This window comes from Fusarium verticillioides, chromosome 1 (genome assembly GCF_000149555.1).
Source record: "Fusarium verticillioides 7600 chromosome 1, whole genome shotgun sequence".
Taxonomy (NCBI): Eukaryota; Fungi; Ascomycota; class Sordariomycetes; order Hypocreales; family Nectriaceae; genus Fusarium; species Fusarium verticillioides.
Window position 1 is genome coordinate 5,611,666 of NC_031675.1, and position 25,751 is coordinate 5,637,416.

At 45.0% G+C, this 25,751-nt stretch overlaps 12 protein-coding genes across 12 annotated transcripts; 6 read left to right on the forward strand and 6 right to left on the reverse strand.

The window, feature by feature from the left end:
• Window positions 1–565: 565 nt before the first annotated feature.
• On the forward strand, window positions 566–1,892 carry FVEG_14611 (hypothetical protein; the record flags this gene model as incomplete). Its single annotated transcript, XM_018903545.1, has 2 exons — window positions 566–1,110; window positions 1,169–1,892. 2 exons carry the CDS (start codon window positions 566–568, stop codon window positions 1,890–1,892), a joined length of 1,269 nt encoding a protein of 422 aa, XP_018742261.1.
• A 472-nt stretch (window positions 1,893–2,364) lies between these two features.
• FVEG_00232 (hypothetical protein) lies at window positions 2,365–4,024 on the forward strand (the record flags this gene model as incomplete). The annotated part of the gene is made up of 4 exons (XM_018886664.1): window positions 2,365–2,745; window positions 2,776–3,321; window positions 3,373–3,476; window positions 3,529–4,024. The coding sequence occupies 4 exons, from the start codon at window positions 2,365–2,367 to the stop codon at window positions 4,022–4,024; spliced, it is 1,527 nt and encodes a 508-aa protein (XP_018742260.1).
• Window positions 4,025–4,087: 63 nt separating this feature from the next.
• FVEG_14610 (hypothetical protein) lies at window positions 4,088–5,152 on the reverse strand (the record flags this gene model as incomplete). Its single annotated transcript, XM_018903544.1, has 1 exon — window positions 4,088–5,152. One exon carries the CDS (start codon window positions 5,150–5,152, stop codon window positions 4,088–4,090), a length of 1,065 nt encoding a protein of 354 aa, XP_018742259.1.
• Window positions 5,153–5,333: 181 nt separating this feature from the next.
• Window positions 5,334–7,170, reverse strand: FVEG_14609 (hypothetical protein; the record flags this gene model as incomplete). The annotated part of the gene is made up of 5 exons (XM_018903543.1): window positions 5,334–5,387; window positions 5,455–5,589; window positions 5,639–6,088; window positions 6,136–6,216; window positions 6,271–7,170. The coding sequence occupies 5 exons, from the start codon at window positions 7,168–7,170 to the stop codon at window positions 5,334–5,336; spliced, it is 1,620 nt and encodes a 539-aa protein (XP_018742258.1).
• A 2,544-nt stretch (window positions 7,171–9,714) lies between these two features.
• On the reverse strand, window positions 9,715–10,623 carry FVEG_00230 (pyrimidine 5'-nucleotidase). The gene is made up of 4 exons (XM_018886663.1): window positions 10,529–10,623; window positions 10,453–10,481; window positions 9,947–10,408; window positions 9,715–9,896 (listed from the first exon to the last, which is right to left on the reverse strand). Exons 1-4 carry the CDS (start codon window positions 10,561–10,563, stop codon window positions 9,730–9,732), a joined length of 693 nt encoding a protein of 230 aa, XP_018742257.1. The 5' UTR covers window positions 10,564–10,623; the 3' UTR covers window positions 9,715–9,729.
• Window positions 10,624–11,304: 681 nt separating this feature from the next.
• On the forward strand, window positions 11,305–13,356 carry FVEG_00229 (hypothetical protein). Its single transcript, XM_018886662.1, has 4 exons — window positions 11,305–11,722; window positions 11,771–12,799; window positions 12,852–12,958; window positions 13,010–13,356. The coding sequence occupies exons 1-4, from the start codon at window positions 11,436–11,438 to the stop codon at window positions 13,171–13,173; spliced, it is 1,587 nt and encodes a 528-aa protein (XP_018742256.1). The 5' UTR covers window positions 11,305–11,435; the 3' UTR covers window positions 13,174–13,356.
• Window positions 13,177–15,835, reverse strand: FVEG_00228 (hypothetical protein). Its single transcript, XM_018886661.1, has 7 exons — window positions 15,602–15,835; window positions 14,755–15,549; window positions 14,640–14,706; window positions 14,405–14,591; window positions 14,167–14,350; window positions 13,960–14,118; window positions 13,177–13,909 (listed from the first exon to the last, which is right to left on the reverse strand). The coding sequence occupies exons 1-7, from the start codon at window positions 15,793–15,795 to the stop codon at window positions 13,369–13,371; spliced, it is 2,127 nt and encodes a 708-aa protein (XP_018742255.1). The 5' UTR covers window positions 15,796–15,835; the 3' UTR covers window positions 13,177–13,368.
• Window positions 15,836–16,960: 1,125 nt separating this feature from the next.
• FVEG_00227 (conidiation-specific protein 10) lies at window positions 16,961–17,496 on the forward strand. Its single transcript, XM_018886660.1, has 3 exons — window positions 16,961–17,056; window positions 17,112–17,199; window positions 17,251–17,496. Exons 1-3 carry the CDS (start codon window positions 17,013–17,015, stop codon window positions 17,350–17,352), a joined length of 234 nt encoding a protein of 77 aa, XP_018742254.1. The 5' UTR covers window positions 16,961–17,012; the 3' UTR covers window positions 17,353–17,496.
• Window positions 17,497–17,848: 352 nt separating this feature from the next.
• On the reverse strand, window positions 17,849–18,524 carry FVEG_00226 (hypothetical protein). Its single transcript, XM_018886659.1, has 2 exons — window positions 18,343–18,524; window positions 17,849–18,286 (listed from the first exon to the last, which is right to left on the reverse strand). Exons 1-2 carry the CDS (start codon window positions 18,396–18,398, stop codon window positions 18,085–18,087), a joined length of 258 nt encoding a protein of 85 aa, XP_018742253.1. The 5' UTR covers window positions 18,399–18,524; the 3' UTR covers window positions 17,849–18,084.
• A 671-nt stretch (window positions 18,525–19,195) lies between these two features.
• On the forward strand, window positions 19,196–20,649 carry FVEG_00225 (hypothetical protein). Its single transcript, XM_018886658.1, has 5 exons — window positions 19,196–19,779; window positions 19,824–19,935; window positions 19,983–20,073; window positions 20,123–20,207; window positions 20,260–20,649. Exons 1-5 carry the CDS (start codon window positions 19,310–19,312, stop codon window positions 20,483–20,485), a joined length of 984 nt encoding a protein of 327 aa, XP_018742252.1. The 5' UTR covers window positions 19,196–19,309; the 3' UTR covers window positions 20,486–20,649.
• A 510-nt stretch (window positions 20,650–21,159) lies between these two features.
• On the forward strand, window positions 21,160–22,869 carry FVEG_00224 (hypothetical protein; the record flags this gene model as incomplete). The annotated part of the gene is made up of 1 exon (XM_018886657.1): window positions 21,160–22,869. One exon carries the CDS (start codon window positions 21,160–21,162, stop codon window positions 22,867–22,869), a length of 1,710 nt encoding a protein of 569 aa, XP_018742251.1.
• Window positions 22,841–24,707, reverse strand: FVEG_00223 (hypothetical protein). Its single transcript, XM_018886656.1, has 3 exons — window positions 24,344–24,707; window positions 23,507–24,296; window positions 22,841–23,457 (listed from the first exon to the last, which is right to left on the reverse strand). Exons 1-3 carry the CDS (start codon window positions 24,391–24,393, stop codon window positions 22,957–22,959), a joined length of 1,341 nt encoding a protein of 446 aa, XP_018742250.1. The 5' UTR covers window positions 24,394–24,707; the 3' UTR covers window positions 22,841–22,956.
• Between the last annotated feature and the right edge of the window lie 1,044 nt (window positions 24,708–25,751).

The window sequence follows — 25,751 nt, forward strand, 5'->3', positions numbered from 1 at the left end:
GGATGTTTCCCGCGCAACCGCGGAAAACTTATGGTAGGTAGTGATCAGACGGCGGCAGATAAGCATACCTATCCGATAACTCTGACGTTGCATGCCGTGCGGAGGCACCTTCATCCTAAGTGATGAAAAGATTTAGGTAAATTTAGGCCAGCTTTAGCGTATCTTTAGAGCAGTAATTTTGGCATCCCAGCTTACCTCCAGAAGCCCCGCGTTTATCAAGAACCAACGTCAAACTGGGTCCCTCGTGCGATGCCGATCACTCGGATTAAGATAACGCAATTAATAGAACAAGCAGTTCAACTCAGCTACTCGGAAGCATCTGCTCAAATAAAGAATGCCTTAGGCGTTATTCTTACAGACAACTTCACCGATGAGTCTAGACCATGAGTGGCGTTCAATAATTCCACTCAATGCAGTAAGGATCAGCAAATATCTTCTGAGGCTGTTCAGCCGCACAGTATTACCCATGAATCAAAGACCTATTCGCCTGTCCTCCATATTCTTGATTTTCCTCAGCTCTTGTAAATCAATCATGATCCATTTGAAGATAGATACTCACTAAGTCATGGTAGCATCAACTATTATCACTGTTTCAGGCCACGCGCTCCTCAATAAGTTCGCTATCGGCCTAGCAGGTGAAGCTGGGACATGGGTCTTCAAACAGATTCTACACTCAGCCTCGGGCGGTAGTGATACCAACAAAATTCGACGAGACATCTCCGGGGCCGTCACAGAAATGAAGGAACTGAAGCGGACTGTAGATACTCTATCACGAGAGCTTCCTGAGGCTCTCCTCCAACTACGAAGCGACAACCTGAGAGAGTCTCTTACCAAGATAGAGACTATGTACGACACGATTACCGACCTGATGGAAACGGCTGTCACTCTCCCTGAGGATATGTCGGATGTGGAGCGAGATAAAAAGCTCAATTCTATTCAGACTCGCTTAGAAGATCGCCTTAGGATGTTTTCTGACATACCCGGTATTCTTGATCGCATCAACGATTTCCTTGCAGAGGACGGACCAAGGTCTTTTCTCCGTCAGGCCATCCAGAAAACCTTCGACAACTCTGATGAATTCATTAGTTATTACGAAAGAGCAAAACCTCGGTAATATTCCAAGATCCTGTCTATATTGGAATGCTAACAATTAGATATAGATGCTGAGCTACTGGGTTGTAGTTGCCAAGGGCATTTCTCTTTTGCAAATGGCTTACGATGCTCCAAACGTGGATTTTTCCGAGGGCATGCTCACAATCCGACGCCAGAAGGACAAGCTCGATAGGCAAGATCAGTTTTTCAAAGTAGTTGTTGGAGAAAATACTGTCCGACTGGTCGAATGTGCTCTCTCGAGCCCTTCGTCTACCCATGTCACGCTCCTATCTGATGAGGGTTTCGCGATCGGTCACAAATTGCCAAGTAACGGTGATATCTCCTCGCTGTCCATATGGCCAGGGCAACTTATACCTATCCATCGAAAATCAAACGATCCAGTTGGAGACAAGATCGCATCGAGGTGGGATATGCAATTGGGGTGTGGAGACGAGGCTGGCCTCGGACATGCCGTTATTTTCGCACACTTCAGCTCTGAACGGTGTATGTTGCATCACATGCCATTTGTTTCGATGGTAGAAAGGAACCTGAAAGACCGTAATTATATTGCGTGGCTCATAAAGCCTGTATGTCCTGGTTCAGACCGGTATACTATCAGGGCTCCAGAATACCAACCTGAGTCTCCATCTCCGATTAATGAACTTCTTACCTGGACTCGAAGAGGTTGGAGACCGCGGTTTGACTGCTCTGGATCGCATTTAGCCGCAAAAGAATTCCTACAGATGGAAAGGAATGTCAGTATTGGCGATACTGGCACAAGCTTCCAGATCAAGCTCTGATTCGACTGGGTTTATTGTGCCTGAGAGTCTTTATCAGGGCAGAGAACTTGGTAGCCAATATTCTATTTATAAATGCGTAGAAGCTAAGCAGTGATATTATAGCTTTTCAGGTACCTAATTCGCATAGCAATAAGCGGTATGAAGACTTTTTAATGGCAAGCTAATGCTTTGTTTATCGGCATACAGATTATAGACCCGGTTAGAGGTATACAGCTATCTGGTACGATTCATGATCGATATCAACGTTACATTGTAGCTGAGGGGTAATGATAAGCATCCTGGGTCATGTATGGGAACTACAACATCGTGGTATCCACTGATAGTTTCCCGCGGGTATCGAGACGTGTTACCCACTGATCAACGATCAATTAACCTCAAATGACCAGAAGAGGGGACCGATATAAAGTCGAGAGATGTGTGCGTCCAACTCAGTGCTTCCCATCTCGTACTGTCCATACAGACTGACGACAAAATGGCAGAGAAAATAACAGACGACTTGAAACATACCCAATCTATCAAAGAGGGAACCATAAACGATGCCTCTGTAGCTGAAGCTTTGACATTGTGTCGTGATGCAGATGAGATCGAGACAAGTCCTGAGCTCGATAAGGCTCTACGATGGAAGTTGGACCTGAGACTTATGCCTCTACTCTGCTTCACCTATGCACTGCAGTCAATTGACAAGAATACTATCAGCTATGCTGCCGTGTTCGGGCTAAGAGAAGATCTCAATCTGAAGGGAGATGAGTTCTCCTGGACCGGTGGGATATTTTACCTTGGCTATCTCATTTGGGAGTTTCCGACCAGCATGTTCCTTCAACGATTTCCGATTAACTACTTCATGTCAGGAACTGTAAGTCCCTTCAAACCTCTAGTCCATTAGTACTCTACTGACGCCTTCTATGTCATCGCCTGGGGCGCTGTTCTCATGGCTCACGGAGCCGTCAACAACTTCACAACCCTCATCGTCGTACGTGTCCTTCTCGGCGCCCTCGAAGCAGCCATAAACCCTGGCACAATGCTCCTCTTCAGTATGTACTACATGCGAAAAGAGCAGCCTCTCCGTATGGGTATATGGATTGGCTCAGCAGGTATGGGCTACATCATCGCTGGTATAGCAAGCTTCGGTATAGGCCACGTCAAGTCTGCTCTGCCATCCTGGCGATTACTTTTCCTTATCTGGGGAGCTGTTACAGTTGCTTGGGGCGTTATTCTCCTGTTCTTGCTCCCGGGTGCGCCTATGAGAGCGAAGTTTCTGACGGCTGATGAGAAGGCGAGAGTTGTGGCGAGGGTGAGGGGGAATGGTACGGGTATTGAGAATAAGCATTTCAAGATGGTACAGTTTTGGGAGGCGATGTTTGATATGAAGACTTGGCTGTTGTTCTTGTTTGCTCTGACGAGCAACTCGCCCAATGGAGGCTTATCCGCGGTAAGTATCTCCTCCCTAGTTCTTGGAGTTCTGCCAATTGATTTGTCTCAGTTTCAAGGTCTCATCATTAAAGGTGCTGGCTTCAGTACCCTCGATACCACGCTGTATCAGATGCCATCAGGTGCAGTCCAACTGGTCGCATGCGTGTTAGCCTGGTAATTGTTCCGGTCTTATTACTGAGAAATCTCTCTGACAGCTGCTTTATAGTTGGGGGGCTTCAGCGATCAGAAATTCTAGAATCCCAATCATGCTTCTGGGACTAGTCCCCTTCCTCGCCGGCGTTCTTGGCCTTCACTTCCTCCCTCACAGCGACGCATATGCTCGATTAGCATGTCTATGGATATCTTTCTCCTACACAGCAACTTGGACACTGAGTATGTCCGTTTCAATGGCGAATACAGCAGGGCACACGAAGAAGATTACAACAAATGCCATATTGTTGATCGGATATTGCCTGGGGAACTTTGTCGGACCATTCTTCTTCAAGCCTAACCAGGCGCCTCAGTACGAGCTTGGAGTGGGCATGATGTTTACTTGTATTGCCATTCAGGTGACGAGTCTTTTTGCGCTTTGGGTACTCTTGTGGATGAGGAATAGGTCAAGACGGGACCTTCATACTCCTGAGAATCAGCAGAGAGCTTGGGAGGCGGGACTTCTTGACGAAACTGATTTCAAGAATAAGTACTTCCAGTACGTTTATTAGCTACATAAAGTCTCACTTACCACGAGTGTCAAGGAAATTCAGAACGCAATATCCAGCAGTCGCTCACAAAGCTTTTATTCCCCATTCCATAGTCTTCCTGATAGCTTCATCCTGATCCGCAACAGGCTCATATCCCAGCACCCCCTTCGCTTTGTCCAGTGACCAACAGCACCCAGAGTCAAGATGATCAATAGCACTCCTTCGCATGGCAGGCTTGATGTATCCCGATGTCATAATCCAATAAACCCATTCAGCCGTCGACGCCATCGCCTGCATCACAAAGAACGGAATCTTGGTAACCTCCTCCGATGCAACAGGATATCCAGCTGCTGCATATAACTTCCGAGAGAAGTCAAAGAATTTCTGTGGTCTTTCGTCTGAGACGAAGAATGCCTGACCACCAGCTTTCTCCCGTGTTTCTGGGTCAAGAAGGGCTTTCATGGCGAGGATATGTGCCTCAGCCGCTTTCTTGACGTACAAGAACTCGAATACCTTTGTATCATTGCCAACTTGCATTTTGTGTTCTTTTCTTCGAATGCTTTGCACGAGCTGACGCACGAGGTTCATGTCGTATTCGCCATATGTGGCTGGTATTCGTATAGCTGCAGCCCAAAGCCCTTCTGAATGTGAAGCAATGACGAGTCTTTCAGCGGCAGCCTTTGACATTGCGTAAGTATTCGGAGCATTCGTCTCATCATACAGAACAGAATCCCCTTCGGATAGAGGTTCTTGTGTAGGTATAACAGCTGAATCAGAGGATGTAAACACAAAAGCGCGTGTGTCGGCACAAGCCGACGCAGCTTTCAGTAACGCTTTCGTGCCATTGATGTTTGCCTTTATCAGATTCGTAGGTGTGTCGATATAAGATGGCGAAGCTGTATGAATAACGGCATGCGGGCTGAACGTCTCAAAGACCTGTTCAATCTGGCTCGGTATGGTCAAGTCGGCCGCATGAAGGGAGACCCGAGACTCGTCAGCAACATCAGCTGGCATCTTGGGATGACGGCTGACGATGGCGACTGTTGTTTCTGCATCGTTGAGTAGTTGTCGGACTACGTGTCCTCCCAAGAAGCCGCTTCCACCGGTGACGAGTACTTTCTTTGACGACTCCATCTCATGCGTAAACATTATGGGAAATGGATGATCGGTATGGAGAAAAGAGAATGGGTGAGATTTTGGTCAAGAAACATAGAACTTATGTCAGCACCATTTTGGGCTGACTGCACATGAAGGAATGGAAGGATTCATAAGCGGCATAAAATAAACACACAATCTAACACTTGAAATTCAAACGTGTCTATCTTCTAACCTATTCCTGTTCCTCGTTAGTAGAAATGAAGCCCAAATTATGGAACGTCTTGGCCTATTGGATAATGTTAGTACCACATACATATCCATATTTCGCAAAAGAGAGGGAGGACGAAACTCACACCCCATCGATTCTTAGCGCCCTGCGAAAACATGCCAATGATCTTTTTACCACGCGGAGTAACCTTGGTCCACGGCACATCAAAGGGATCGTCACCGTTGCTCACAAGCTCAGTACGATTGGTGTTGAGATTGAACTTGAAATGTCAGCCTTCGCTCTCTCCGTTCTCAGATGAGCGATCTTACCTTGAGTTCAAAGATAATATCTTCGTCAAACTGAACCTCGAGGCTCTCAATCTCTTCACCACTTCCGCCGTCAATTTCCAAGTGTCCCATGGAATTGCCGTGGTCTGGGAATCTTAACGGCACGCGATCGGATTGCTCTATTTCATACTCAACATCTCCAAGACATCGCTCTATACTATCGTCCATGAACTCAAAGCTGAGGCGGTTAACGTGACACCAGTCGAAGATGTGGGTGTTTATCGCCGTCATTTGTCGTATGTATCGACCGTCGTTCTCGCCAAAGAAAACTGTCATGATGGGAACGTCGGAGCTGACATCTTCGTCGAGGGGTCGTAGTCCGTCCAAGAATATTTCGGAAGATGGGATTTCGGGATGCCAGAGCAATCTGTCGCTCGGTTCTTGCAGTTTCTTTGTTATACGATCCCGGCTTAACGACACAAGTTTAAGCGCCTACAGAATTAGCTCCGTCTCACAATGTTTGTTTGAGTGAAGCTCACATCGAATTGGGCAACGATGAGGGAAATGCCCTCGACATCGGTGAGACGTCTCCTGGGGTAGTCCGCCGGATCTCCAGCCCACTAGGACGTAGTGCCATCCTGAGTAATGGCCGCGATTGCTCGAAAGCCACACACGTCGAAGGCCACTTCGAAACCTTTGACATGTTGATCTTCGGGAAGCGTTATGTGTTCCATTTGGGACTTGTGAGTGTATCCCAGAGACTCAAACACGCCATCAGCGCCAACAAACATGAGCCCAGAGATGAATAGCCCAGCTGGAGTGTCAACAAATGATACAGACATGAGCATCATCTTGAGATGCTGGGGGAATTCTGCGGACCGGGCTCGCAGTACACGAGAGCCGCCCATGAAGTGAGTTCCCGGTTCGAAAATATATCTTTCTGCAGTAATCAAGGACTCACGTTCCGGCATGGACTTTGGTGCCTCGGGCTCAAGAGCCGTGCTGATGACGTTCCCAAGGCATTCCACATTTTTCATCTGGCCAAGTGTTTCGTGGAGGTCTTTGACGGATAGCCAGACACGGCTGCGGTTGCCCATTCCGCTGTTTTCAGACGCCCAGATGTGAAGTGAGAGATAGAGAGCCCTCCATGATGTTGGGGGGGTCGCGAAGACTTCAGGCAGGTAGTCAAACTCGTGCCCCTCTAAAAATCGTGAAGCCCAGAAGCGTTCGGACAGGCTGAGAGTTGCGAATACACGAGATGCTAGGCGGAGAGAGTGAACGTCAGGAGATGGAAGAAACATCACAATCCTCTCAAGGATCTCTGGAGGGAAGTAATTGAAGACATCCTTGTCTGCGCTGAGGGTTGATCGGTCGAGAATGGACTGAAACGCATCCTGCTGCATACGGGCAGCGAAGTTAATGGACTTCCTGAGGGCGGGGATCTCAAAAGGATTCGCACTGAGCATATCTGACGCATAGTTTGGACTTTTAAAATCAGATATCAATACCTCGATGTCCCCCTCATAGTTCATTGACGCAATGTTACCATAGTCGTGCCCAAAGTTAGGAAGCATGTCAGGACCGATAGGTGTTAAGATGCAGAGTCGAAAGTCATTATATTAAACTTGAAGTATATTTTCTAACCTTATAACTGACTTATAAACTTAATACTACTATTACCTTTTAATTACCCTAAACCTTTTTTTAGCCTTAATAATATTAATATATATATTATTATAAAACTTTCTTTAAGTTAAGCTTTTCTTATATATTAGTATTTTTTAATAATTTTAATTACTATTTACTATATTTATAAAAAGATTTTCTTAAGTGTTTATTAGCTATGTTTTTCCTTAATTTATATTCCTTATACTACTTTATATTACCTTATAACCTAATCTAATCTATTACTAACCTACTAAGCTAGCTTTAGCCTACTAATTTCCCTTAATATTAAAATCTTTATTTCCTAATTTACCTTTTTACCTCTCTTTCCCCCTTTACTTCCCCTCCTTTATACTATAATAGCCCTTAATTTCTATAATATAATATTTATATCTATAATTTAACTACTATAACTATATATCTTAACTCTATAAACTATAGCTAATATTAACTATTACTACTACTTAATATAATGCTATTAATAAAGGCCTGCTATTACCTTAATAAGCATTAACCCTATTTTAAGTAATTTACTAAGTCTTCTAATACCTATATCTAATCTATAATATAATTACTAAAGGCTTTATTTTTAATTTTATTTCTATTAATACTAAGTAGTTATACTTAATAGTTAAAAATTATAAGATTAACTTATTATATTATTAATAGTTTATTAATATATAGTATGTATTCTTTTATAATTTTATAATACCTTAAGAAAGATTAAAGGATTAATATAGTATTAAGCTTAAGGCTATAGATTTTTATTAAAAGGCTAGATATATAGGTATTAACTGCCTTAATTAGATAGTTATAGCTATTATTAATATTAATTATATAGTATTATATCTTATATTAGTTTTTATAATCTTTAGCTTATTTAAAATTAGGCTTTTAAGGTTAAAGCTTTAGTATTAATTACCTTAATTAGGTAATAATAAAGAAGGCATTTAGCCTATTAAGGTTAAGGGAAATATCTTTTTATACTTATAGATTAAGGCTATTTATTTAGTTAAATCATAAGGTTAAAGGCAGTAGTGCTATATAACCTTAAGACTTACTTTTAAAGTTATTATATTTTTTTAGTATTATATATAATACTTTATATATAATATACTAAAAAAAAGTATTATATTATATTATTCTTATTATGAGACTTTATTAGCTATACTTTATATATTAATATAAAGATATTTTAACTTTTTAATAAAAAGATCTTTTAAGTAAATTACTATTTATATATTAAATATAAATATAATTTAAATATAATTTTCTTAAAGTAGCTTTTTAATTATTTTAATTCTCTTTTTATTTTTTAAGTTTTTTAAAGAAAATAATATTATTTTTCTCTATTAAATAATATTAATAATACTTAAAGAAAATTAAGTTATTATATAAATAATAGTTTTATAATTAAAAAAAGCTAGCTAAATAAAGAATTTATTATTAAGTTAATTAAAGTCCTATATAAAGATAAAAGCTATGATAGCTTTATAATTTAATTCTAGCTATTTAAAGCTATTATATATTTTAAAATTTCTTTTATATATTAATATAACTTAAAATATAACTATGGCTTTATTAATATAATTATAAATATAAGTTTAATTAAAATATTATTAATAAAAGATTAATTTTATTATTACTATTTTAAAAATCTAAAGTATTTATAGTATTAAGTTAATCTTTTTTAATTAAAAGATTAAAGCTTTATATACCTTTAAGGCTAGTTAAAGAGTTATTATTTAAGTTTATATTATATTAGCTTTATATTATAGCTATTAGTTAATTATTATAATATTAATATCTAAGTTATAGGCTAGAAGTGTTATTTATAGTTAAGGCTTATAGCTAAGAGCTTATTCTAGCAGAGAACCTAGCAGAGTCGAAAGAGATCACCAAGATCAACTTGTTCTTCAAAGTTCAACAGACTCCAGCAAGCATCGTGGAACAAGAAGCCCCAGTACCACTCGGGAGGGGGATTGGGATGGAAGGAATTGATGATGGAGATCTCAGCAACTTCAATGGGAAAGCCGTCGTCGTCCGTCTGTCGACCATCGTAGCGTGCCCTAGGATCCACTGGAACGGCGTTGCTGGTACTTGGATCGCGCCAGTGGCCAGCTGCGACGCCAGATAATTTCACATGGTCGAAATTATTACCTTGGATCCAGACTTTTTTGGGGCGTGTTAGGCTGAGATTGAGATTGAGACTGGCGCGAGATTACCTAGCCCATGTCCCCGCTGAGGTCTGAATGTGTGTCCCACATAAAGTGCAGAACTTCTGCGCCATTTCGATTGGATTTCCCTGAAGATGGGTTTATTCGTTGCAGAATGGCAAAGTGTTCGAAAATGTATGTTGAAACTTGAAACGAGGTGCTGCCCCTCGATAAAACGCGTGTGACAAGACACGACGCGGTGTGATAAAAAGCAATTAAGAGGGGCTGGCGGGGTAACACTCGGAGAAAGTATCAATTTCTAACGCTAAAGAAGTCAGGATAAAGTGATCTCAGCTCTTCGAGATGGCGAATCTGATGCTGAGACGCTTGTGTATCAGGTACAGAAAGTCCCTCTTCCACAAAGTGAATAGCAGTCCAGCCAGCGTCCTTTGCTCCGACACAATTCTTATGAGAGTCATCTGAGAAAGGGTCAGTAAAGGCCTTGCAAAAGATGAGAAATTCATCTTACCAATAAAATAACATCTCGAAACATCAGAGACGCCAGCCTCTCTCATAGCTTTCATAAACATTTCTTTATGGGGCTTACAAACAAACGGTACCTGAGAATAATCACAATACGTCAACCCCTCAAACAAATCATCCACGCCCAACAGCCTCACAACCCGTTTCCCGTGGTTCACATAAGCATTAGTTAGCAGCCAAAGTCTCACTTTCGACGTATCAATATCCTCGAGGAATTGTCGCAATCGGGCGTTTGGCTTGATGAGGTCGTCCAGTGGGACCGCGTCATCGACCTTGGCGTTGTATTCCAACGCGTCAATTTGGTGGTGGCGTACAAGCCCTTCGATTGCCTGGCCGTATTGCTGGGAGTAATCCTTGTGAAGGCGTTCAGCATCGTCTGGGGAGAGGCCTAGATGCTTCTTGAAGTAGTCGTCAATGTTCTTGCCCATGTGCTCAAGGACTTTGTCATCTGCGAATGTTAGGCTCTGTAGGAAGACCTGACTGTTGACGTACTGCGCGAGTATAGACAGTTGTCGATGTCACTAAACTCGTTAGAGGTGTCATGGAATAGGTCGGGAAGGAGTCATACAAGAACAACACGGGCTTTTCTGGTGATTGATCCATTGCGGCTCGTGATTCACGCAAAGGTTGTGGGTTGAAACTTTACTGAATGAGGAGAAAACTTGAATGAACAACAGTGATGACTGGTTGATTAACGAAGGGGACGAAAAAATACACCTGGATTCCAAAGCCAACAAAACACCATGAGAGAATCTCAAATTCATACGAAAGACATCCACATACTTCTCGTGTCTTATTATGTAACTTTCGAGTTTACTGCATCTTTAAGTCTCATTGTCAAAATAAGAGTCTCATAGCGCATCTACAGGGTAGGTATCTCCAGGACATGGACGTCAAACAGACATCTACAGGCCAAACATCACTCACATGCTTTGCAATACTGTTTGCGATCACTGACGAGCGAGCCGATGTCCAGAGAATGCTGCAATTCTCATCGGCATGTGTCACAGCAATGACAAAATCAGGCAATTCGTAACAAGAATGCCAACAAAGACTCAACCTCGCTCTTTGAATACGGAAATACTCGGCATATTCCCCAAGCTCCTTTCAAATCACCATGCAAAACCACGCCCTTTCAGCAACCATCTCATTCAGCTTGGTAATTCCTCCATACTCTTTAATCGCCGACTTTGTTTTGCAAAACAGCGCCAAAAACCGAGGTGGCCAAATCACCCCCTGCAATCATAAAAGCCGGGCCTATCACAGTGCACCAACGAGCCAGACTAACGACCAAGACACCGAGGCATCTTGAGATAACAAAATATACCCACATCTTATCTCCGTAAAAAGAGAGCGTCATTACAAATCTGATGCGTGCCGTGGAGCCGCAAATTTGTTCTTTTTACGGATAAATACGTCAGTATTCCCATGCGAAAAAAACAGGGTCTTGGCATGTTATCATCACAACAGCGATAATGAACGATAAAGAAGTTGGGAATATGTCCCAAAATCAACAGCGAGCTTCTCTGGACCGCGAGTCTTCAACGGATATTGAAAAGAATTCGCCAATGGCTGGAAATAACACAGATGATCAGAATGCGAATCTTAGTGATCAAACCACTGAGGCTGGTAACTTGACGACCGACTGCGAATCGTTCGAAGTTTCGTGGGATGGCGACAAGGATCCTTTATGTCCCCGGAGTATGTCGACGTTGCGAAAATGGATGATTGTTTCGATCGCATGCATGGGAAGTCTCTGCGTGTAGGTCTCCAAACTCACCTTCACTTTCACAATACTAACAGTTTCCAGAACATGCGCAAGTTCAATCTACACAGCTACCTACACCCAAATGAACGCCGAATTCCACTGCTCCCAAATCGTCGCCACCCTCGGCCTCTCAACCTTTGTCCTCGGAATCGCTCTCGGTCCCGTTCTCACAAGCCCGTTGAGCGAGTACTACGGCCGCCGACCAATCTACCTCGTCTCATGGGCCATGTTCATAATCTGGACGATCCCCTCCGCCGTAGCGCAAAACATCGAGACCATGATCATCGCGCGTTTCTTCACCGGTTTCGCTGGAAGTTCGTTCCTCAGCGTTGCAGGCGGAACAGCTGGTGATGTCTTCGAACGGCATGAGATCCAGAAACCTATGAGTTTGGTGTCGTTGGCGCCGTTCATCGGACCGGCTATTGGGCCGTTGATTGGAGGGTTTATTAATTATAATACAAATTGGAGGTGGACGTATTATGTTATGTTGATTTGGGCTGCGTTTGTTATGGTGGCTATTGTGGTGTTTGCGCCCGAGACGTTTCATCCGATTTTGTTGAGGGAGAAGGCGAGGATGTTGAGGAAGGAGACTGGGAATGACGCGTATAGAGCGCCGATGGAGCATACGAAGAAGCCCATTCTTGAGACACTGAAGCTTTCAGTCCTTCGACCATTTCAGCTGCTCTTCCTGGAGCCCATGTGTCTCTGCCTGGATCTCTACTCCGCCATCCTCCTTGGTATTCTTTACCTATTCTTCGGCGCATTCCCTCTCATCTTCCGAACGAACCACGGTATGAGTCTTTGGCAGACCGGAATGACATTCTTGGGAATTCTTGTTGGATTTGTAATTGCAACGGCTACGACTCCCTTCTGGGCCAGACTTCGACTTCGCTGGTTGGCGGAACAGGAGAAGGAGACTGGAAAAGCTATAAGCGAACCTGAGTACAGGTTACCTCCTTGTATTCTTGGAGCGATTCTTATCCCTATCGGGCTGTTTTGGTTTGCTTGGACGACATACTCTAGCATTCATTGGATTGTGCCTATCGTTGGATCCGGAGTTTATGGATGCGGGTAAGTTTCTCTGACCTGCTATTTCTGATATTGTGCTAACGACTGCTTGTAGCATGATGCTTGTCTTCACTGGTATCTTTACCTTCTTGGTCGACGCTTATCCTCAGTATGCCGCTTCTGCCATGGCAGCCAACAGCTTTGCCCGATGCACTTTCGCAGGTACGTTCAATTCACTCCTTTTACTTCCAACAGTCACTAACAATCGTATAGCGGCATTCCCACTGTTTGGTATTCAGATGTACGAGACGCTTGGTTATCAGTGGGCTTCCAGCCTTCTTGCTTTCTTGACGGTTGCCATGGCGCCCTTCCCGTACCTGTTCTTCAGATATGGCAAGAGACTGCGAGCCAAGAGCAAATTTGCTTCAAAGATCTAAAAACACGACAGAAAATGATTTGGAGAGGAGATACGTAATATGGACCAGCCCAAAGTTGGCTGTGTCACTTGAGTTTAGGCGATAGACGAGGTTGAAAAGAAAAGCATTATAGAACAACGACGCATAGAATAGATAGATTTCATACCCTGTTAAAAGAACCGTGTTTCGCCAGCATGACCAGAATTCCGTCTTTCTCTAAAAGCTTTGTGAGTCTGCCAATAGTGGGAAAGTACCAAAGTTACCGGGCAGCAATGGACATAAACCATGCTGAAGCAGTAGATCAACATCAATGGTATCCTCCGCCCAAAAGTTGTCAAAACCCAACTGATCCGCCGGCTGCTGGAACAGATCATTCGTCTCCATCAAAGCGCCGGCGACCTGAGCATTCGTCGCGTCAGTGAACGGACCGCCATTCTCCGCTAAAGTTTGAGACGTTGCCCTACTGACTTCCGCAGAGGTATTGAGAGTAGAGTCTTCATTACGATTACAATTCGCGATGCGCGACGTCACGTCAACTATTGAACCTGCTGAGACAGCCGATCCTTGACCTGTGAGTCTTCTCATAAGGTTACCGAAGAATCTCATGATCCATAGTCCTACGGGCCAGTGTTTTGCGAGTTCGCTTAGGGCGAGGATGCATTGCCGTGATTTGTTGCCGGCGAGTTGGCGTCGGATGGGATCCTTGCGGCAGATGACGAGGGTGTGGATGGAGAGGGCGCCAAAGACGGCGGGGACACTGGGAATATGTTAGTCTCTGAGGAGAATTGGAGGCGAGGTTCGACTTGCATGTGCATTTGACTTTTACTCATTGCTCCGACGGCCAGGAGATCTTCGGTCATGCGAGTAATGGAATCAGCTGCTCGCCGAGCCCAAATGTCTCCTTCGGCTTCAGACGGTGTGAGGTCTTCAATTGCCTTGGGCCGGAACAAGAGGATATAGTAGTTTCTGTTACCCATTAGCTAGCTCGTCGCTGGTCGGCGCTGAATCTCTTACTGGTACGCCATGTGTAACTGGGTTGCCCAGAAAGCTGGACCCAGTGTCTCATCTAGCGGCACCCTCTGCATGCATTTGGGCAACTGCGCTTCCCACTGTTCAAGTCTTTGTTTCAGACGCTCTGGTTTGTATTGTTCCAAGTCAGGTCGTCGAGGACTGTATTCTGCGATTACGATGTCTCCGACTGGACGAAAATTAGTAACTTGAGCAAAAGGGGCATCGGTAGAGATGAACTCACGGATCTCGGCGGCTTTCGTCATCTCTATTGCGAGAGCCGTATGATATTCTTCTTGTCGAGTTATTAGGGGGTCGTTGTGATCATCGTCGAAGTAAAAGTCTTCTTCAGTCAGAGGTTCAATATCGCAGTCTTCATCCCTGATTCTGCAAGGCTTGCCGAGACATGCTGCAGTATGTCGGTCGCGAGTCTACAAATGTTAGTAGGGGCACTCAATTGCTTTACTCCTTTGACTAACATAGATGGACCACCAGATTCGTTTCCGCAACGCTCTTTTCTCGGGACTTAGCCTCGATGCAACCGTCCTACGGCCAAGTCAGTGTCAGTTCACAACCTGTGAAAGCTTTACATACGAACGATACATCCCCAAAGACTGAGCACAAGATGTCGCACATCCAAGCCAGAACCATGAGTCTTTCTGATCATCCGGGCCATTCCACCAAAACCCTAAAAGGAAGATAGCTGCTGTAAGGACATTCCTGTCAGTCTCATGATCAACATCATACAATGTTTTCGCACGAAGATAATGATGCTTGCGAGCAGCAGTCCGATCGCTAAATCCAGCAGCCTGTATAAGACTCTCATCACAGAGAATGAAGGTGACAAGGAACATTGCATGTAAGAGCATAGGGGATGCTTTGCCCTGTCTGTACAGCTCCGAAAAGGCGTGCCTATCTATTACTGGATAGGGCGGATGGATGATCTCGAAAAAGGTGTATACAAGACGGTCGGATATTTCTTTTGGCGGCATCGTCAAGGCATCTCGTACGCTGAGTGGTTCTACTTGCGGCCGTGTTGGAATGATTGCGCGGTCTGCTATTGATGCTGGTATGGGATAGTGGACTTTGACGGGCTCACTAACACCACCTCTTGGGCTACATATCATCTCGACGATGTATGATAAGCTGCTTGAGTCGCCTAGGAAGTATGACTTGTCGTTCCCGGACAAGCTCTGTTGTTGAGAGCTCGGCTCATTATTCTGTGCGATATTCGATTGGACAGGCTGGCCTTGATCTCGATACTGGGGATTTTCGTTACTTTGAGGCGTAATCACTGCGACACTGTCGCTCATGGTATCATGTTGGTCAACCGGACTCTGCGCCTGCTGTCTTCTTGACACGCGTTGCGCATTACTTCGCCTAGCATATCTACAAACCCGTGAGTCACAATCCCTCATCGCATCACATCGTTTTTACGCACTTTCCACGTTTCGAGTCTATCAACTCACAAGTAACATCGCGCGTACGACAATGCCAACACGGCTGTCCATCAGCGGCGTCACACTTTACCCGTCTTGCGTGACACGCCTTGCAAGCCACGCGAGCTACACGGGTCCGAGTAGGTGCAGCGCTTGGTGATCTTGCGCCGCTTTGACGATTTTGCAACTCGGTCATTGAGATTGGAGTTGATGCTGGTGATTTCTCAGCGGCTTGTTGGTGAGAGATTAAGTCGCCGACTCGGTGACTTGGGTGACGGCTGAGATGATGGGAATAAGACGGTTACGTAAGGTGGAATGACGTTGTGGCTTGGCTTGTTATTGGTGGACGCTGATCTTATCGTCGAGCTCCGTATCTTATTAGGCGCATGGATAACGTTAGGGACAATGACATTACCAATGCCGTGCACTCAATGACCGGATTATTATTCAGAGAAATGGTTATTAGATATCAGATACATGCTAACATATGCTGATATTGAATGTTCCATCTCTTGGTAACATGTGGCGAATTACTTTGATTCCGGATCAGACTATTGAATCGACCTTGATATTGTTGTTATGTGTACGTTCCCTGCTGTAAGGGTCCATCGTCCAAACACATATTGATGAGGCGCACGTGTATTACCAACTGGCCGAATCCTTAATGACACGATAAATCGCGGTAAGCCATCGCTGCACCGCATTCATATAGAAATCATCCACTTAACCCAGTCCCTAGTGTCTTTACTGATAGTTTCTGGGGAGTAAGAATCCTCCAGACTTCTTAACTCCTTTAAGGAGTTCCTAAACTCAGATCAATTATCTAAATCTTTAGTATTTGAGATTGATGCCCTAAAGTTTTATTGCCTTGGTTAGGAACATCAGCATGCATTCATCGCAGGAAAGACGATTATCATTGATTCGCCAAGGCGTGCTTACGCAGGGGTACATAACCTGATATCTCAGCTTAATGATGACATGACCGTCTCAAACCTCACCGTGAATTAATTCACGGAAGATCAGCGCTTTTTTCGGTCGATTTGCAACCCTGCAAACATGTAGATCACTTGGACCTTGCACCAATGACAAGTTGTCATATGCTGTTGGTAGGAAACAAAGCAACATCTCGAGCGTCATCAGAATAATGCGCTCGTCACTCAACCGTGAGTTTTGTCGGTTTTACTTTTTAGGGACGTCATCTTGAAATAATAAAGGATAAGGCATTGGTTAATTGAGTTGAGACGTTGATCAGGGCGCGTGGAAAGGACGTCATATAGACGTATGGTCAGCGAACCACTTTAGCCTAGGACTGTAGGAAAAGAATACTTAAAGACGAATAATTCCAGTCAATGATTGAGCAACAGAGTCAGACAAACAACACTTATTGCACAAGAAACTTACACTAGTATCAAAATGACTGGCACCGATAACCCCAACCCCGGCAACTTTGCCAACCGGTATGTCCAGCCTCATGCGATCAAGACTCTGAGTGATCATGTCTAACAAAGACAGACCCAAGGAAGAGGTTCAAGAGATTGCTTCTAAGGGCGGAAAGTCCAGCCACTCCGGTGGATTTGCCAGCATGGACGCCGACAAGCAGGTTAGTCAACCACCTGCCCAAGCACATATCAAATTCTAACAGATCACCCAGCGAGAGATTGCTTCTGAGGGCGGCAAGGCATCATCGGGCTCTTTCGAGCCTGGTAGTGAGAAGGCCAAGGAGGCTGGTCGCAAGGGTGGACTGGCTTCCTAGATGTACTATTCTGATGAGATATGACTTTGGATCGATGGAAGAGTTTTATCGGCAGGACGTGGGAACATGAATTGATTTCATAACCTCACTATATTCCTCGCCATTTGATGTGATGTTTTCACGACTCTAGGTGATACTGTGACGTTCTAAACCGTTATAATGGTATATTGAGCTTTTAAACTCAATAAAGAAATTAAGACTATATTTAACCCCAGGATAAAGAGGAGTCTGGATGGTATTGTAGAACAAGGAATCGACGGCCTGCTTAATCATATAGCCTCTATTCAAAGCAGCTTGAAACAGGCGTTTGGAATATTCGTTTCTCTGACGACATCCTGCCTCAAAATCCTTGTCGATATCACTGCCACTATGAGGTCGGGATACAATAAGCTTGTATGCTAGCCGCTTGATTTAAGCTTGCTGCACGTACTACCTAATTAGATGTGAGATCCCCGTGGGTGACATGAACAGCATGAAACGGGACCAACAGCGCGAATGTGGCCTCGCAGATAACTGAGGGATATATTTTTAGCAATTTCTATGTTTTTAAAGTAGCCATAGGTGGAATCTCCCATTCAAGGAAGTATCCAGCAGATTGCAAAATAGTGCTTCCTGGAAATCAATAGTAATACAGTGTCACTCTCGCTACCTGAGCTAGACCTGACCATATAATAGTACAAAATTCTCCGACACACAGCTCACCCATGCCTCTGTTCCTTGTTATCGCTCGAACTATGCCTTGTAGTTCTTCTGAGCCCTCTTTTTGTTGATCGGTAGACCATTGGGGCCCTCATTCTCGCGACGGCAGTTAACGCCGACTTCATTACCGCAACGAGCTGGGAGGAGGCAGCAGCCGTCATTATCACGGAATACTTCCAAGCCGTCGCTCCCCTTGCCCAGTGAGACGCAGTCTGGGCCATCTGGAAATCCACAACTATGAGGCGTGTTAGCAGAACTGTACTCAACATGACGGTGCAAGTGAAGGCATACCCGTTGATGGCGAGGGCGCCAGCGGCGAAAAGAACTGAGACTAGAGCGAACTGCATTTTGTGTTGTGGTAGAAATAGAAATGGCACCGGGCCTTAGGTGGAAAGATGTAAAGGTTTGTGAAGAGGGTAAGCTGAAAGAGAATGGGATGAGAGAATAGCAAAAGTCAATACATGGGGTTTAGCTATGTATTTATATGCTGGAAAAAAAAAAACAAATCCCCTGGACAAGATGATCATGGCTTTTCTCTCGGCTGAAACGGCGCATGGCCTGTAACAAGGTTAAAACGCAGGAGTTCGTATAAAGGAACTCCACTTTGGCCGTGACATTTACCAAGTTAGGAAATTCTGATATCGTCAACATTCAAGAACCATTGATGGAACATTTAAACTGGGCACGGAGAGTTTCTCCGTTACCTAATTCACTTAAGCGTTTAGGCTATTTGAATAGCTTTAGAGTGATATGTATGGAGTTTAAGGTAAGTATTAAGACTTGGGTGTTAATACAGCAGTCTTAGAAATGAAACCTCACGAATTAGACTAGGCCGATCTGGGCCGATCTGGTGTTTGCATCGTCCGCCTTACCTCGCAATTTCGCAATCCTGTCGTCAGCCCTCTCAGCAATGGAATGTCTCAATCTCGAAAATTACTTCATTTGTACGTAAATGGCGTTGCCGGAGCTTTTCCGCCACTCTGCAATGTTTGGCATTTTGACAAACGTATGTAGAGCATCATAACGGACGTCAATTGCGATGGATGACGAAAGTTGTGTTACCTGAGGGGAGCCGACAGATGTGACGGCCAAATTTAAGTATAAGTCATATAACATCATGTAAAATACTGTCAACAATCGATGTCATATCACAGGCTTTAACTATCAACCAAACACAAGTTTCTGCATATTCGCATCAATTCGCCAAGGTTGAACATTCTATCCTAATAACCTCTCGATCACCCACGAGACTTGCAAAATGTCACGAAACATCTGCATCACCGCCGTCGACGGCAACACCGGCTTTCTCATCGCCGAACTAATCCTCAAACACCGCGACTTCTCCCGCAAAGTCTCCTCCGTCACTGGCCTAACTCTGCACCCCGAATCCCCCAAAGCCAAAGAACTCCAAGACCTCGGCGCCAAAATCGTCGCCCACAAGCCCGGCCGTCTCCGAGTAATGGCCAAGACTCTCCAAGACACCGGATGCGACACCATCTGTCTCGTTCCGCCTGCTCACGAGCATAAGCTTGAGATTAGCGAAGAGCTCGTCCATGCTGCGAAGAGGGCGGATGTTCCGAATGTGCTGCTTATTAGTTCGGCGGGGTGTGATTATGCGGAGAGGGGGAAGCAGCCGAGACTGAGGGAGTTTATTGATTTGGAGACGCTTGTTATGGAGGCTAAGGGAGATCCGGATGTTTCTACGGGGACGTCGCCTTGTATTATTCGGTGAGTTTGTTGTGATGATTTGAGGGAGAGCGCTAATTGGCTAGGGCTGGATTCTATGCTGAGAACCTTTTGCTGTATGCGCAGCAGGCTAAGTCGGAGGGCGTTCTTCCACTTCCAATTGGCGAATTCCATAAGTTTGCGCCTGTTGCACTTGGTGTAAGACCACAATACACTGATCAGGAATCATACTGAAAATCTTGTAGGACGTTGCTCAAGTCGCTGCTCATGTTCTGACTGGCAAGGGCAAGCATGGATTTGACGACCGCCACCGCGGACAAATGATGGTCGTAACTGGTAAAAATCTCATCTTTCCAGCCCAAATAATATCGCTAACATCCGTCAGGCCCCATGCTTTGCGCAGGCAAAGAGCTCGCAGCCGCGGCCAGCAAAGCTCTGGGTGCCGAACTTCAGTTCGAGAACATCTCCCAGTATGCTTCCTACAAGTCCCATCCCCTCTTCTTACTAACATGGTGTCTCCAGTGCTGAAGCAAAGAGAGTTCTCAAGTCCCAGTCTGATATCGACCCATCCGAACAGCAATATCTCCTCGAGTACTACAGCCTTGTGAAGGAGGGCAAAACCAACTACATCTCCACCACTGCTTTCCACGATGTTACTGGCGAGCATCCGACTGAGCCGGAGAATTTCTTCAAGATCTATGAGGGTGAGATGAGACCTAAGAAGAAGGCTAAGCATGAGCATAAATAATGAATGGTAGTATCTTGAAGAGGGAATTGTTGAAGATATTCACTACATCCAAATTTTGAGCTTGGAAAATTACATCCGGTGGGTGCTGAAAACTAAAGACTCTAGGAATGACTGGCAATATTTTATTTTTAATTTGTTCCTCAATGCCTCATTTTACAATGAACTCAAAATATCGGCAGTGATGTCCCATCATATTCCCATCCAAACCAACCAATCATTTCGTATCTCCCCCCGGAGCAGCCTGATAGTAAAACCCTGAAACAACTATAAATCCTACCTAGATATACCATGCAACGTTTCTCTGCATACAACCGACTGCTAATTAAACGCTAAAGAGAATTGTCTTTCGAATATGACGTATAGGACACTATCTACCTACCAAATAGAGTATATCGTGATCCTTGTGATATCAAAAGTGCCCAGCTTCCTGCGGGCGGGGAACCCTGCTTTATCTTACAAGACTTTGAAAAAGTCGCACGGATCGACATCGCGGATCACACGTCCGATATTAACGGGTTATATGGCCGAAGTATGAGTAGTACGACGTTGATATTTGGAGTATAAAGATTGGCTCACAACCCCTCTTTGAGATGATGAGTTTGTGGCTGCTTATACTTGTCATCGGATTCTTTAGCACTCTTTGTATTAACTATACACTGATGCTACTTACAAAGATGGCATTAACAGGGAGTCACTTTGGTGGCCAATGGGGTTCATTCGCCATCGCGGGAGATTCCTTCAACTTGTCTATGACAGATCATGTCATCCGCACATGGGCAGACCTTGGTGAACTCGATGAGTTCTACAACATTGACATGGCGCCGCGCCGGTACCAAGCCTTGACGACATATCACAAGACTGAGCAGGATCTTCTTGGCGAAATCGACTTTGAGCATCTTGACCAAGAAGGCAAAGTTGACTATATTATGCTTAATACGTACCATACACGGCAACTCAACAACCTCGATCTTCAAAAGGCTTCGAAAGAGAAATACGATCCGCTGATACCGTTTTCGGATGACCTTATTGGGATGCTTGAGGCGCGTCAGGATGTTGATACGATGAAGGCAAAGGAAACGGCCGGGTTGCTGAACAACATCACCAAATCCATCGCCAAAGTCCAGGCAAAGGTGCAAGATGGTGGTTTCAATGTTACAGAAACAACGGGATATCTCGCGAGTAAAGCGATCACCAACCTTCTGGATCTTTTGGGCGAGTGGTTCGCATTTTACTCGACATATGATCCACTTTTCGACTTCTGGGTGACTACCCCTTGGCAGGCGGCAAATACTTCTCTTACGAGCTATCTTGACGTTGTTCAGACAAAGCTAGCTGGAATGAACCAAAAGGACGGTGAAGACGCTATTATCGGGGAACCAATCGGACGTAAAGGACTGGAAGTCGAACTCGAAGCCGAGATGATACCATACACGCCCGAAGAACTTATCAAGATTGGCAACCAGGAGTTCGCATGGTGTGAAAAGGAAATGATTAAACAGTCCGAAGCTCTCGGCTACGGCAAAGAGTGGAAGAAAGCACTTGAACACGTCAAAAACGACTATGTCGATCCCGGCAAGCAAACGGAATTCGTCCGCAACTTGGTTGTCGAAGGGAGTCTATTCGTCACAGAGCGTGATCTCGTCACCATCCCCCCATTGGCAAACTCAACATGGCGCATGACTATGATTAGTGCAGAACAGCAGAAAGTTTCGCCCTTTTTCCTCGGTGGGCCAGTTATACAGGTCTCCTACCCCGTTTCGTCAATGGAGCATGATCTTAAACTCATGGTCATGAGAGGAAACAATAAGCACTTCGCTCATGCGACGGCTTTCCATGAGATGTTCCCCGGTCATAGACTGCAGCTCTACATGGCAGATCGTTACAACTCTCATCGGAAAGAAATCTTCGATACACCCTTTTTCGTAGAAGGTTGGGCACTGTACTGGGAGTTTCTATTCTATGCACGAGATGATTTCCACAAGTCTCCTGAGAACAGAATCGGTGCCCTTTGGTGGCGTATGCATCGCTGTTTGAGAATCATCTTCTCGCTAAAATTTCACTTAGGTGAGATGACGGCGCAAGAGGCTGTTGACTTGCTCGTTGAGAGGATCCATCACGAGAGGAGTACGGCTGAAGGTGAGGTCAGACGATCTGTTGAAGGGACGTATTCGCCGCTTTATCAGGCTGGTTATATGCTTGGAGCGCTTCAGCTTTGGAAGTTGAGAGAGATGGCTGTTGATAGTGGGAAGATGACGCAGAAGGAGTACCATGATGCTATTTTAAAGACTGGTGGGCTGCCGATTGAGATGGTCAAGGCGTTGATTTTGAATGATGAGCTTACGAAAGATTTCAAGGCTGGATGGAAGTTCTATGATTTCGATTAAGTATTAGTCTAGCTAGATTATTGAGAATATCCATGTAGTTTCGTCCAACATTGAGCCATGCCTGAGCTTTTAGCCGCCATACGGAGTCTAACATCTAGTCTTAACCTTCCAACCAACCTTCAACACCCTCGCGAGCACCAACAGTACCGCGCAGAGTGTACTCGAAAGCGCAGCCCATATATGAGCCCCAGTAAGACTCCGATCCTGAAGTAATCCCCCAATAGGCGGTCCAGACAAACCCGCAAAAGAGACAAGACTAAAACACATGCCCATTCTCGTGCCGATGGTATCAAGTCTCTTTGTGATACTGGCGACTCCGGTGGGCATGAGACTTTGAAAGGCGCCAGATGCAATTCCGTAGAAGATCGAAAATATGTAAACGCCCGCCACGTCGTGAACTGCAACCCATGTATATGCAACTATGGCGACGCAAAGAGCTGCTGGGGCGATGGTGTTCAGCGGGCCGATTCTATCTGCGAGGACGGGGATTAGGACTCGGGTTGGGAGACCAACGGCGTTGATTATGGTGGTGATGAGTGATGAATCGGCGAAGGACATTCCAATTTCTTTTTGGCCAAACGAAGCAAGCTTGAAGATTGTCAGCAAGACTATAAAGGAGATTGATCGGGGTACTTACGTAGTAGAAGGTATAATACACGGACCACACAAAGAAGAACAACCCGCCCACATACGATACGTATAGAGTATCCTTGAACGCACTCCAATCGATAATAGGTCCGGTCTGTCGCGGTGGCAGCCTTGGTCTCATGAAAATAGCCACGAGTATAAATCCAGCTAAATTAATAAACCCCAACACTCTGGACGTCCACGGCATTCCAATAATAGGAAGAAGCGCCCGAACAACAAGAGGATAAACAGTACCACCGAGAGAATTACCAGTCGTCACAAGTCCAATAGCAATACCTCTCCTCTTCTCAAAATACGTCGCCACCAACGCCAACGACGGCGCAAAGATGATACCCCCACCGATACCAGTGACAACGCCCTGCGTGATCATAAGATGCCAGTAAGAAGTCGACAAGCTCATCATGAAAATCCCAATGAGCTGCAGTCCCGCGCCAACGAGAAACGTGGGGATCCAAAACCCAGCATCTAGCAACCTTCCAGAGAATGCACTACCAAAGAAGGTGAACCATACTTGAATCGAGCCGATCCAGGAGATTTGGAAGGGTGATTGGGGGAGAGTGGAGGTGTAGTGTGCTTGGAAACTTCCAAAGGAGTTGACGTAGCCCCATGTTGCGAAGATGACGATCCAGCCCATTGCTACTTGTGTCCATGCTTCAATGCCTCCGTCTGGCGGAGGGGGGATGTCGCCGGGTCGGAAAGACGCGCCTGCTGAAGCGATGATTTCAAGATCTTGCATCTCCGACCTCGTTGGTTCACGACGTAGTGTATTAATTGGTTTGCTTCTCCAATTAGCATTTTTTCACCATCAAAGGTATCACGAACTCACAACATGGTCTCGCCATTGTTCTCATCAGTTTGGGGTGTTTTTTCAGCCATTTTCACTCAATTTTAACAAACAACGAATTCACGGTGAGGAAACTGCGGTATCGCAATGTTAAATGGCTTGTCACAATCATGTTACGGTCAGAAAATTCAACGTGATAAAAAGTCCCCGATACCGCTCCAGAATAAAAACCGGGAATAACATGATAAATTATGGACCTGGTGTGAAAATTCTCGTGATAGCCTGCCCATCTCGGTAGGTAATCAACCGAACCGAAGGCCGATAAGCAGATAAGGGAGATAGCTGTTTGACCCTTCAAGGCTCTGCGAATGGGTAGTGGGCTCCTTATCAAGTTTATGTAAATCACAGGCCTTGGCATAAATACTAGCACAAAATACCCCGCGGGGCTTGGATGATAGCCTCAAGGACGGTATGTCTATATTGGCATGGTCGGAACCGGCCGGTTGGGACTGAACTACTGGAAACAGAGTTTGTGGGTACAAACAAAGTTACGGAGTAGCACCGAGACATTTCGCTTTGACAACCAGACTATCACTCGATTCGATACCGAAGAATTTAACCGACGGCAATTACGGCATTAATTATGCGAAAAACTCTCATCCCTTCTCCATGGGCCATGCCATTCCCCAGACATCTCTAGCTTCCCACGTTTTCGCTTGGGAAGGGATGAAGATATCCGCGGCATGTCACTGACGGAAGGCTCCCCGGATCGAGATCCCTTCCCGTCGAGAAATGCTCAGGAAATGCGAATCCCTTCAGTTGGACATAAAGGTTCTCAACTGCCATGACGAGTTTAGTCTGCCGGTGCGGCTGAGATGTTGTGGCTTGCGAGCTGGTTCCCATTTCCTGGTAAACCTGCAAGCCATGCCGTGTCTCACTGTGAGATACTCTGCTAGTCCTTCTTTTTTTTTTTTCTTTTTTACCCTTTGCTTGTTTTCTTCATGTGAGAAAAGGAGACCTTTCATTTTGGGCTCTAGTCTTGTTCCTTGGAGGGCGCTGTGGCGTTTATCGAAGCTTGTTTTCTGAGCCTCCCTTGTCATCCATCAATTGCATCTCTCATGATAGCCTCTGGATCATCAATTAGTTGATGATCAGTAACCAAACTGTCGGTAGCAATGTCCCAAAATAGTCAATTAAATACAATATCAGCACGAGTAATTGTCATCACTACACGCCACGGCTTCCTCCGGTGGCATATGTCACTACCCCGTGCACTACCCTCCCCTCGGGGGGAAAATTTAAACGACCCCAACTATACCAAAATTCGCTGGTGTGAGGGGTCGTTTTTTATTCCCCCCGAGGGGGGGTAAGAGTACGGGATTTTGAAAAAAATTAAACGAAGAAAAGAAAAAAAAAACAAAATAAAAAAAAGGATGGAGCGCTCCGGACT